Here is an 11784-nt window from a genome sequence, read left to right on the forward strand (position 1 = left end):
CCGTATCTCCCCGTGCCAAGCCGCGGAGCTTATTGCGGAAATCACGATGGAAGTTATCCGATCCAGAAAAGCCAAAGTAGTTTGCGTCCAATTTTGCCGTGAGTGTCTATTGGCGAATAGGTTCTAATCCCGCGGGGCCAGGTAACCCTGTTAGATCTTTAGACTTTCAGTGTCTAGAGAACGTCGAGATCATGGAATAGAGTCGAGAGCCACGTTCCGACGCATAAGGAAGCTTCCGAAGGATCGGAAGCGTATCCGGATTGAGCATGTACACAGTATCAGGCCAGATTCATGGAGTGAACAGTCCAGGCCTTGCAATTAGATATGTGTATAAATTTGCTCAACGTGCAAACGTGGACAGGCCAGCACCCCCGATAGCTGGCTATAGGCTCTCCAAGTCTACGCGTTTTAGTCAAAAATTATTTCATCTGAAATTTTAGTGAACTTCTCACTGACAACTAACTTAACACTATGACCGGTGAAGCAGAATACGACGACATCGGCGTTCTTGGGGTTGATCAAAAAGACCTTGCATTCATGAAGGAACCGAAACGCCTGCAAACTACAGGAAGTAGTTATGTTTCTCCGGGACTCTTTGAAAAGCTCTATTTCTCTCCACAAAACGCAGTCGAGGGGGGAGCTCCGTCGCACCTTTGGAAACCCAACGCCGATGTACGTCGAGTCTCTTCCCAAGGTTGCCACTCGAAAAAGGGCTAGTTCTTCACCTATAGTGGCCTACTTGGCTTTGTGATGGGTGTAACGCCCTTTTCCTACATTCTGATGGGATGGGCGGGCCCAGGTGGAAAACCGGAGGCATTCACGTAAGACTTTCTTCTCGGGGCCATCACAAAACGCTGATTTCTTATAATGTATCAGGGCCGTTTCCATGTTCGTAACTGGCCCGATGCTTATCATCAGCAGTGTTTTGGAGTTTTTGCTGGGGAACACCTTCTCATGCGTAGTTTTTGTCATATGGTAAATTCACTGATGAATGATATCAGCCGCAAGCTGCCCGCTGATAAAAGTCATTATAGGCGGGTTTGCTCTTGCTCTTGCAGGAACGACACAGCCGTTTTATAATGCAGCCGGGGTACTTTCATCCACTGGTTCAGATACACTGCAGGGAATGGAGTCTTCAAGTTTTCAGTCTAGTATCGGTATGTTTCTGACTGAGCGTTTCTAAGCGTTTGCTGATCGATATGGAAGCAGCATTTTTCATAGTCATGATGGGTGTGCTGAATGCACTATTCACAATTGTTCCACTCGAACCAATGTTGCATTTTTCATCATTTTCCTGACTGCGGCAACCGGCTTCTTTCTTCTCGCTGCAGCGTATTAGAGATTGGCATCTGAGCATTTGCTCTCTGCCCATAACCTTCAGATTGCACAGTTCATTGACATCCCACCTACTCGATAATAAGAGTTTGCTGATTAGATACCGCAGGCATCTGAGGTGCTTTTCTTCATAACCGCTATCGGAGGTTGGTATGTTCTTCTTGCGCAGACTTTGGCGTCTCTCGGATTTTCGATGCAATTCCCGCTTGGCAATCGATTTGCCCGAAAGGCACTTGATGAAGATAAAGGCTCGACTGCAGTTTGAAGAATTGCGGACCCATGCCCTTCCTCTTGGAGACAACGATTGAAAGGGTTACAGGAGGGCCAAGTGAGACCGTAGTGGGTGGAAAAGGGAAGCGCAGAACTGCCCTGGATTATCAGAATGAACAGTCCTTTTCGTATGTTGATCTGATGTTGTGGCATAATTCCTTGATATCGAATATGAACTGTCCCTTGATACTGAATATGAATTTTGCATTGGCTAATTACTAAATCACACTAGAAAGTCAAGTTTTAGACCTTGGGGAAATTGGCTGAAATTGGCTGAAATTGTGCTCCGTTGAGTCCGTCTACTATGTAGGGCCAAAAGTAATTCAGGGTCAGAAGTCGTTTGCATGCATACAGGAGTCCAGGATATTCGCACAATCCTGTTTCCTCGCGAGGAATTTGGTAAATTTAGTGCTATGGGCCCTAGTGAAGATCCTTTGCGACGCATCAGTCCTGGGGAGACATGAGCCACTCAGCCAAAGCACCTCTTTCACTTCCCGTGCAATATTGAGTCTTGAAGCTGAAAAAATTAGGGGACACTAAATCGGATGGGGCAAGTAAAGACAACATCCAAGATGCCGATGCCGCTCTCCCCGCACTCGGGAGCTGTTGTGGCGAACCTTCCGACTGCCAGGCGGGTGCAATAGCCCCCGCAATAATTAGAAGTAGAAGGCCAGAACTCATCTCGGTTCCGTTGACTCTTCGGTCGCTAAATTTCTACGTGATTTCGGTTGCTTTCAAGGGCAAGTCCCCAAACGGAACGTGTCTGAACGATGTCAAAATTCCGTTTCGTGCACGAACATCTCAATCCGCCCGACATACTGCATGCAGAAAGGACAGACCAGAGTGAAACTTATTCTACCGGGACTTCTCCTAGACGTCGAAAGACAAGGCTAGCCTGTAATGCATGTCGCCAAAGCAAAAGTCGATGTGATGGCAGACGGCCATATTGTTCTAGGTGTGCAAGCAAGGGAGAAAACCAATGCTGTGTCTACGAGAAAGATACACTGAAAACACAGAGGTATAGGAGTTTCGTTACCGAGTCCTATTCTACACGCTAATTAATACATCACAGGTATATCGCTCACCTTGAAGACAGAATTCTACAGTTAGAGTCCCAGAAATCAACGGTATATCCCAACCGAGGTGATATAATATCATTCGATCTTGAAGCTCAAGGTACGGAGTATTTCTGCTAAAGAAAATGTTCCAATGTCATTACAAGCTTAGGGTTAATTTTTGGCTATCATCAGGTACTCCTAGAGACAGTCAGAGGGCCTTTCCCTACGTTGAATGCCCTCAAAAGGGTGGCTTACTCAGTGGACAAGAACTTCCATTTGCCTTGACAGAGAGTTCTCTTGATAGAGTCGATGCGATGATTATGGTACCTTCACCAAAAGGAATTCCGTGCTTGAATGGAGGATCTTCTATTACGGCTCTGCTTTACTCAATTGCACATAAGATTGGAATGGGTGAAATGATTGATCAGAAACTCCCGCAGGCAGATACAAATGGCGATTCCTTGGTCCTTGATAAAGGTCTGCCAAGCCATACATCTGGCATTTTTTCCTTACCGACTCGCCAAACAGCCGATGCACTAATGCTCAACTTCTGGACATATATACACCCGATATTTCCCCTGCTACATAGACCAACGACTGAATCTATTTACCAGTCTCTTTGGATTCCGAATGTCGAGCTCCCGAACGGTGGCCTTGGCAAAGACGGCCAAATTCAAAAAGCTATCCTGCAAATCGTCTTTGCCCTTAGCTGCCAAAGCGGCAACCAAGCAGAAGCTGCAGAACATTTCTATTACAAGTCAAGGGAGTATTATTCAACAGATACTGTCGATTCACCATCGCTGGAAATTGTGCAATTGCTTCTACTCACTGGACTTTATCTTCAATCGACCAAATATGCCAGCAGATGCTGGGGTGTGATCGGTTCGGCCATCAGATATGCGCAGTACTTGGGGCTAGACTTGGAGCATCCAAGTCAGGAGTTTACGTTCCAAATAGAAAAGGAGATGCGACGTAGGGTGTGGTATAGCTGTGTCATCATTGACCGGTCTGTTTCTTCTCATTTATTCAGTTGACGAATTTCGAGATCACTCTAGCTGACTTGCCGCATTAGTCTTCTTTCTCTGTTATTCAATCTGCCCGGTGTGATTCCGAGAGCTATTGAGGAATCAAATCCATCCGTTCGTACGAGCCAGGTCGAGAAACAGGAAATTGACACCACGCCCCTGGACTTTTTTGTTCATTCAATTGAACTATTTGATATTCTTGACCTTGCTCTCAAAGATGTTTACCATCCTTCGCACACCGATCGTCGATCCGAGCCTAATGTTGCTCAGTGGTGGCCAAGAAAACAACTTGGGCAGATTATGTCCCTGAACGAAGCACTCGATGATCTTTCTGCAAAGCTTCCTGGATATTTGCGTCAAGATTGCAGCGAACAGGAGAGTTGGCACACCTTGGACAATTCAATCAAGTGGCAGGGCTATGTATTTCGTTGCAGGTACCACCGAGTCAATCCATTCTCCTTGAAATAAAACCACTGATACCTTCTTAGATTTTTGTACATTCGAGTGCTCGTTTTGAGACCTTTACTTTTGTCCGCTGCTACCGCTCGGGGTAGACTGAAAAAGCAGGGTGACACAGCTGAGATGCGGATGACACTCGAAGAAAATACGGCTCGTGGTTGCTGTTCCTTGTGCATTGAAACAGTTCACCAACTCGTCGAGCACATGTCAGGTATACTTGAAAGCGGATCTACATTCCCAAGATGGCGCGAGTTCCATTGTGAGTAATCTCACTTCAAAAGCAACCACACAGAGCCTAATTGCCTTAGATGCATTCATTTGCGCTATTGTCATATCTATTACTCGTTTATGCCCCTTTGAAGGGGATCTTTTTGCGGAATCAGCGTTGAATAACTCTTGGCTTCGTTGCATGGCAATCTTTGACCATTTCAAACCGCAGATGGGGTCAGTGGAACGAGCTATGGAAATCCTTCATTGCTTGAACACTCGTGTCGCCCAAATCATCAAAAGAGGTCAGTTCGGGCATTGACCTTTAGCACCATAACCATTGACTTGCGTTGCAGACACGATTGGAGTATCCATCTCACAGAGACAAAGTTTATTTTCGGATGCCGAACATCCTCTCGGGTCCTCGGAGATGGCTTTCTTGGATGATAATAACGGCGATCCTCTACTTGCCTTTGACCCCGATTTCTTTGACGCCTCGTGGCTTGGCTCTCATATAGATAGCTTTGAATGGCTCGGGTAGGCAAAGATGGGATTGTTCTATCTGTAAATTACAGAATTTGACTGTCTCTGTACGTATACGTATATACAGGTTTGGGACAATGGTCAACGTGGTTCTTCTTCTTCTGAAAATTTGGGGAAAAGACGAGACAATGGATATATGTCTAACGGAGCATTCCAAGACACTCAACCATACAACTCAGACCTTTCGAGGTTGCTGCGTGTCAACGGGAGTAACAGATATGGAGTCGGAGAGGCTGTCTCCTGCTTCTTGCCCGTGGATGTTCAGGGCCCTAGAGAAAGACGTTAGACAATAAAGGCCATTGGGGATTTTATTAAAGAGGCTCTGGTTAAATCCAATAACATACCCTCTCGACCTTCTTCCCTTGTGATCAAGGCTTCGGATAACAAATGTTGTGACGATCAAAGCGAGAGATATGCAAGACACTGTAATAAATCCCTTTCGATATTCCGGTGCGTCGACTTGTTGCCACACAATGAGTGGGAGCCAAGCTTGCAAGACATATGCCATCTCGTTCATACTGGCAATCACAAGCGCTCGTTCCTCATTATCTTCAGAGCAAATCTCGTGGGCCCAGCTGTTTTTGACAGTCAGAATCACTATTGGGGTAACATGGTAAGAAGAATTGCCTTACGCCATGCACAGCCCGCTGAGACCAAAGCCTGCCCCAGAAATAATATAACAGGTCCATTTCCATCCAATCGGTATTTCCCACACCGCTAGGGAGACATAACTTATGATATTGACAACCTATAAGATTTGTCAATAAAGACGGATCGTTACGGATATGAAATAACAGGAGAACTCACGCCGCCAAATATGATTGGGGGCCAGCGACGACCATTCAAGAATGTGTCTGAAGACCCTGTACGAGATGAGTATACGCCTACTGTTTGATGGCACCAAAATTCTTTTTTTTTTTTCAACTTACAAGCATAAGCCAGTGTTGTCACAACTTGGACTGCATTGGTTGTTGTCGGATATGCGTTGATCTGACCAACGGAGTATTTTGGGTTTGTCGAGTGTTTGAGAAATCTGCCACACAAGTTAGAGAGAAATTCTACAGGCTCTGTATTTCACATACTGTTGGAAGACGGGCTGGGCACCGGCAGCCCCATTGTTGAAAAGTCTAGAGTAGGTGTTAGCCAAGTCGGCAGAAACCGGGCTTTAAACACGAACACATATAACAACGTCAAGAGATATATGTGCCAAGAAGAAAATATCTTCTTTAGTTTCGCTTTCGTGAAAGGGCCTCTATCCTGTCGACCCTCAAGCTTCATTCGCTTTTGAGCTAAGGCGACTTCCTGTAATTCGATAAGGGTCAAAGGGTGCTCGATAATTTGTGAAACGTTGTAGTAGGACCAACAAACCTCCTTGCTAAGATACCATGGGTTGGAAATTTCCGGAACATCAGGCAGCAGGAAAAACCCACTAATTGCAACAGGAAGAGAAATCACGCCGTCAATCACGAACAGCCTGACAATAAATATCAGTGTTATGGTCCATTTTAATGGAAGTGAGACGTATTTTGCATACCATTGCCAACCTTTGAAGCCCCCTCTACCTCCAAGATGGTATACGGCATCCATGAGATAGCCAGAGAACATACTAGCAATACCACTGCTAGTGTGGAAGATGCATGATCTCTTGGCAAGCTCATCTCGTCGATACCATGAGCCGATAATGTATTGCATTCCCGGGTAAAAAGTACTTTCCGCAAGACCTTCGAGCTCCAAAATTAGCGTTCCAAGGCACACTGACTTAGAGTGGCATGCTTACCAATGAAGAACCTCAAAACATAGAATTGAGTGGCAGTATTGCACCTTGACAATGAAAAAGTAAGAACTGTCCATAGCAGCTGAGAAATTTTAGTTAACGAGATCCTCGAGCATGCATTTCAGAAGATGGCCTACCTCTGCAGCTGGTATCCAGTATCTTGGTCTGACTTTTGTCAACAGGATGTTGCTTGGAATCTCTCCGATAACATATCCAACTGTCCAACATGTTTGCATGTAGTTTAGCTGGTTGCCATATAGCCCCAAGTCTTCCTTCCTGTATCACAGAAACTATTAGAGAAAGTCCGAGTAAAGAATGCCGTAATTTGTGACGCACATCCCAGACACAAAAGCATTATTGATGTTGATTTGATCCAGATATTTGATGAAATAACCTGATCATATGATGTAAGCCATAGATCTACTATAAAGGCGCAGTTTTAACTTACCCAGAGACGCAAAGGTCAAAATAGCAGTATCTAACTTGAAAAGCAGTCGACGTTCCTCCGGTGACTTATCGAAGGTATCCCAGATGTAGCTGGTCCACCTGCGCTTCGGTGCCTCCTGAACTTTCGGTACCGAGGAAGGGATCACCGCTTCGTTTGCTTGAGATTCAACTGCCATCATGGGGTTGGAAAGATTCTAGGTTTCCACGGAAAATCGATAAATTAAAAGTCCCCGGGAAAATTCTTATAAGGAAGTGTGGGAAAGCCTCCCGCTTAATCAAGCGGAGGGCTGCTTGCCGCAGTTTCCACAGTATTCTGCTCTCTGTACCTTTGTAAGATGCCGACACTCAACGTGCCCAGTGCATTGGACGCCATCGCGTGATTTCATGGCTTTATGTGTTAATTGGTAAAACGTGGTGGAGCGATAATATGTGTCGGGTTATCTCACTATTGGCTTGATAGGCGGAGTTAGTGTCACACCTGTACTCAATTTGCTGCAGATCTTATTTACGCAATTTCTGCGAGTATGAAGAAAGAACTCCGACGGAAAACCTCCGTGCCTGATATCTGTGCGGAGAATTACCCAGGATAATCACTATCGCCTGCACTACGGAGCTCGTCATCGAGTACTCGAATGATGCGTCCAGGTCACACTTACTTACCCCACTCTAAATCCATACCGTAGCACCCAGTTTGTGGTAAACCAAAGTATCCTGATATATTCAGCGTCAACCTATTGGATCCAGTACGAATTTCGGTGGTTGACAATTGATTTAAGAATGTAGAATTACGAATTTAAGATATTATGCCCAGACGAGATGCCCTGTAGGCGTCAACTCGTGCTATAATTCAACACTGCAATAGGAAGACTTCTGATGACAATTGAATTCAAAAGTAAGCTGGGAGTATTATATCTCAAGATAAAACTCATGCTGAGACCTTTACTACTGGCAGTGGTTCGGCAATGTTTCCGAATGGTATGGCACCTTGGAGAAACAGAGCAAGCCTCTCGGCATAAGCTTTCCTTTCCTCTAACCATGAGCCAGTATGACCTTGAATCAAAGGCAATCCCTGTTTTTCCCGACCACTATTCACCCATTCGATGATCTGCCTGACATATGCTTCTTCCTCGCCTTTGAGCGAATGAAAGATTCTCCCTTGTCCTTTCTGTTCAATTCGATTTTGATATTCTGCTCGCATGCTCTCAACAGAAGGAAGTTGAGCAGTCCGAGAGAAGAATTCCGCAACACCAATTGCTTGGAATTCGAAAAGCGTGAACGTAGCTGTGTAGAAAGAGACGCCCACAAAAGCGAGGGTTGGGTCGGGAATGTAAAATATGTCTTGGTGCAGATTGTGGAACTGCTGGCCATTGGTCACAATGGCTGTTTCGCTAAGTTCGTTCGTGTTATAGTCCGGAAGAAATGGAAGAACCATCTGGTAGCCCGTGCAAAGAATAATTGTGTCGATATGATCCAGAGTTTGGCCAGACTTCAAGCGTACGATAAGAGGGAGCAGCTCCGAGTTCGTCTGCGGAGAGGTAATTTCGAATGATGCGACTTCTCCAATGCGAGTTGCATTGCTAGGGAGGGCTGTCTCCGGAATATCAAAGGTGCCATTCCTCGTACTCTGATATATCTTGTGTGCGACAGGGCTTATCTCTCGAGCTATGTCTGTAGATGACACACCTCCTCCAATGAGAAGTACATTCTTGGAATTGAATTAGTTAAAATTATGTGAGATATACCCAATAGATTATTACTCACCTTGCCCTCGAATCCATTTGAATTCCGGAATGATTTGGAGTGAAAAATTCTCGACGGCCAATTATTCTTGGCTTCAGCCAGCCCAATGATGTCTGGAATGAAGGGCGTGTGATAATGACCAGAAGCAACTACAATGGCATCAAATATCTACATAAATTGTTAGCAGTTCTTCTCAAATCTTTTCTATTTAAGATACCTACCCCCTCATTTTCACGTTCAACCAAGGTCGTTGATGTAGAGTCCTCATGCAATGAGTTCCAATGCACATGCCACTGTGAGCCTTTCTTATAGGTCTTGGTGACTAGAGCGCCGTAGATTGTCGCATTATGAACTCCAGCTTGCTTGGATGTATCTTGAATGTAGTCCTTCAGAACATGGTGCTTGACATACGGGGGTGTTCCGAGTGGCCATGCGTTGAGTTTGGTTCTTAGCAACGAAGTCGGAACGTTATTGACGAGGCCATCGTAACACGGCCTAGGAGATTATGAGTCAGATGATTTCGTATAAAGAAGACTGCGATAAGCTAGGCTTACCCCGGTGGGGCATGTATCAATCTCTGCATCTCTTTTTCATCTCGCTCGTCTCTTCCGTGTCTCGCCACATCTCCCGGCTTGACGCAAGGATAATGAAGCTCAACAGGCACTCGCTTGTCATGCAGCCTGTTCTGGATGTTAGAGATAGCTTTTGAGGAATGACAGTGAAGACTTGCCATACCCCTCCCGCGGCTTGGTTTCTTTCAAATACCGTGACCTCTAATCCAGCTGCGAGAAGATGGCCAGCGCTCACCACGCCACTAATACCGGCTCCAATGACCGCAACGCGTCTAATGGTGCCGTCGGCCATGATTTTGTCAAAGTCTGAGTAGTAAATGAAGAAGAGAACTCGGACTTTATTAAATTCAGCTTTAAGGTTACATTATCAAAAGTCCTACTCCCCACCCTGAGTTTTGAAATAGCTCGACTAATGTCCACAATGAAGCATTCATGGCTTGGAATTTCGCCATCCAGACTACGACGCAGACAGAGCACAGCGAAAATTAGCCGGGCCTTATCTATCGGATGAATCGGCATTATTATTAGAGATTAGAAATCGGTAACATACGATCAGCGTGATTTTCGTCGTGGATGAGGCGATAGGAACCTTGCCTACTCCTAGTGATGCGGGGCATTCTAGCCATAGATTGGCACTAGATCATGTCAGTCAGGAGGAGCAGTATCATTCTATTGGATTCAAGTGAGGGGTAAATATTCAAAAGCCCCGAGGAGGCAACAATATGCATCATCTAAAACGAATCCTGATCCGAGTTGTTCCATCTCGGCCACTCCATAAACTGAGTTGCAGGGAAGGCGTGATGCGTCCGCTTGATGAGGTGCTTAAGTGACACACTTCAACGACTCAAGCAAGTTTGGTAATATACTTGAAATTCAACAAGTAGGCGGTATATATAATATTACAAGCCAAGCCGAACATACCAATTCCTGTGTCAAATTCTTAGTGTTAAGGTAGAGTCTGATACTGACCGGAAATATCATCATGGCTCCTGTTGCTATTGACCCTCGCATTGTAGATGTTGCACCGCCCAAGAAGGACACTCTTGGTCTTCCTGGGCCTGCGCGAGCTCGCCTGGAAAAAGCAGGAATTGACCTGAGCGAGGGTTATCCTTATAGACCGTCGCGCCCTCTTTACCTTGACGATGTCTACAAGATCAGAAATCAGGATCGCGACCATGTAGATCCAGGCACCCGCGCCGACCCCGAAAAGAAAGCGCTTCTGTCTGAAGCAAAAGAAGTGATACACCTTACCCGACATATTGGCACAGAAATTGTTGGTCTTCAGCTCAAAGACTTGACAGATCAGCAGAAGGACGAGCTTGGTCTGCTCATCGCAGAGCGAAGCGTGGTCTTCTTCCGCAATCAGGATATTTCTCCACAGCAACAGAAAGCCCTTGGAGAGTACTTTGGCGAGGTCGAAGTCCACGTATGAGTTCCACTGTAGCCGCAACGAGCATTGATACCGCTTGCTGACTTTGTGATCTTGGCTCTTTCTCACAGCCACAAGTGCCTCAGGTTCCCGGCGTTCCCGGAGTGAGTGTGATTTGGCCTGCACTCCAAGCAACAGAGAATCCAGCAAGCTTCCGTCGACCAGGAGGGGCGTCTCGGTGGCATACCGATCTCGTTCACGAGAAGCAGCCTGCTGGAGTGACACATCTCCATAATGATACTGTCCCGACAGTCGGAGGAGACACTCTTTGGGCGAGCGGATACGCTGCATATGAGAAGCTCTCGCCATCTTTCCGCAAGTTCATTGATGGGAAGACCGCCATCTACCGCTCTGCGCATCCCTATCTCGATCGTGGGAATCCCGAAGCCGGGCCACAATATGTTGAACGCGAACATCCCATTGTACGTGTCCACCCAGCTACGGGGTGGAAGGCACTCTGGGTGAACCGAGCTATGACAAGTCGGATTGTCGGTCTGGATAAGGCAGAGAGTGATCTGATTTTGGGATACCTGTATGATGTGTATGAGAAGAATCCTGACATCCAAGTGCGATTCAAATGGAGCCCGCGAACTAGTGTACTGTGGGATAACAGGTATTTGGGACCCTTCCAGACACTACTTCTTTTCTTTTATTCAATAGACTCATTAATCCACAGAATTACCATTCATAACGCAAGCTGGGATTATGAGGGCTCGCAGCCTAGGCATGGAACTCGGGTGACCTCTTTAGCAGAGAAGCCCGTCTTCGATGCAAATGCGCCCACTCGACGAGAAGCCTTGGGACTGTTGGGACCTGAGGAAATCGAGGAGCTCCAGAAGTTTGGCCAGCTACAGATCAAGTGAGCCATTGAGAATATACTTTAGGTCAGGCTTGAGATTGAATAGTAGGATTTTATTTTTTTTCA

General features: G+C 46.0%; 3 protein-coding genes across 3 annotated transcripts; 1 reads left to right on the forward strand and 2 right to left on the reverse strand.

The window, feature by feature from the left end:
• Positions 1 to 5072: 5072 nt before the first annotated feature.
• N7458_004482 (uncharacterized protein) lies at positions 5073 to 7297 on the reverse strand (the record flags this gene model as incomplete). The annotated part of the gene is made up of 12 exons (XM_056907864.1): positions 5073 to 5166; positions 5242 to 5472; positions 5530 to 5645; positions 5705 to 5760; positions 5827 to 5930; positions 5980 to 6024; positions 6075 to 6371; positions 6432 to 6618; positions 6675 to 6753; positions 6809 to 6947; positions 7008 to 7065; positions 7120 to 7297. 12 exons carry the CDS (start codon positions 7295 to 7297, stop codon positions 5073 to 5075), a joined length of 1584 nt encoding a protein of 527 aa, XP_056766482.1.
• Positions 7298 to 8043: 746 nt separating this feature from the next.
• N7458_004483 (putative FAD dependent oxidoreductase) lies at positions 8044 to 9722 on the reverse strand (the record flags this gene model as incomplete). The annotated part of the gene is made up of 5 exons (XM_056907865.1): positions 8044 to 8823; positions 8880 to 9026; positions 9080 to 9353; positions 9413 to 9543; positions 9594 to 9722. The coding sequence occupies 5 exons, from the start codon at positions 9720 to 9722 to the stop codon at positions 8044 to 8046; spliced, it is 1461 nt and encodes a 486-aa protein (XP_056766483.1).
• A 690-nt stretch (positions 9723 to 10412) lies between these two features.
• Positions 10413 to 11722, forward strand: N7458_004484 (TauD/TfdA dioxygenase family protein; the record flags this gene model as incomplete). Its single annotated transcript, XM_056907866.1, has 3 exons — positions 10413 to 10856; positions 10931 to 11472; positions 11536 to 11722. The coding sequence occupies 3 exons, from the start codon at positions 10413 to 10415 to the stop codon at positions 11720 to 11722; spliced, it is 1173 nt and encodes a 390-aa protein (XP_056766484.1).
• Positions 11723 to 11784: the final 62 nt, after the last annotated feature.

The sequence above is a fragment of the Penicillium daleae genome (assembly GCF_028827525.1).
Source record: "Penicillium daleae strain IBT 16125 chromosome Unknown utg000005l_segment0_segment0, whole genome shotgun sequence".
NCBI classification, from domain to species: domain Eukaryota; kingdom Fungi; phylum Ascomycota; class Eurotiomycetes; order Eurotiales; family Aspergillaceae; genus Penicillium; species Penicillium daleae.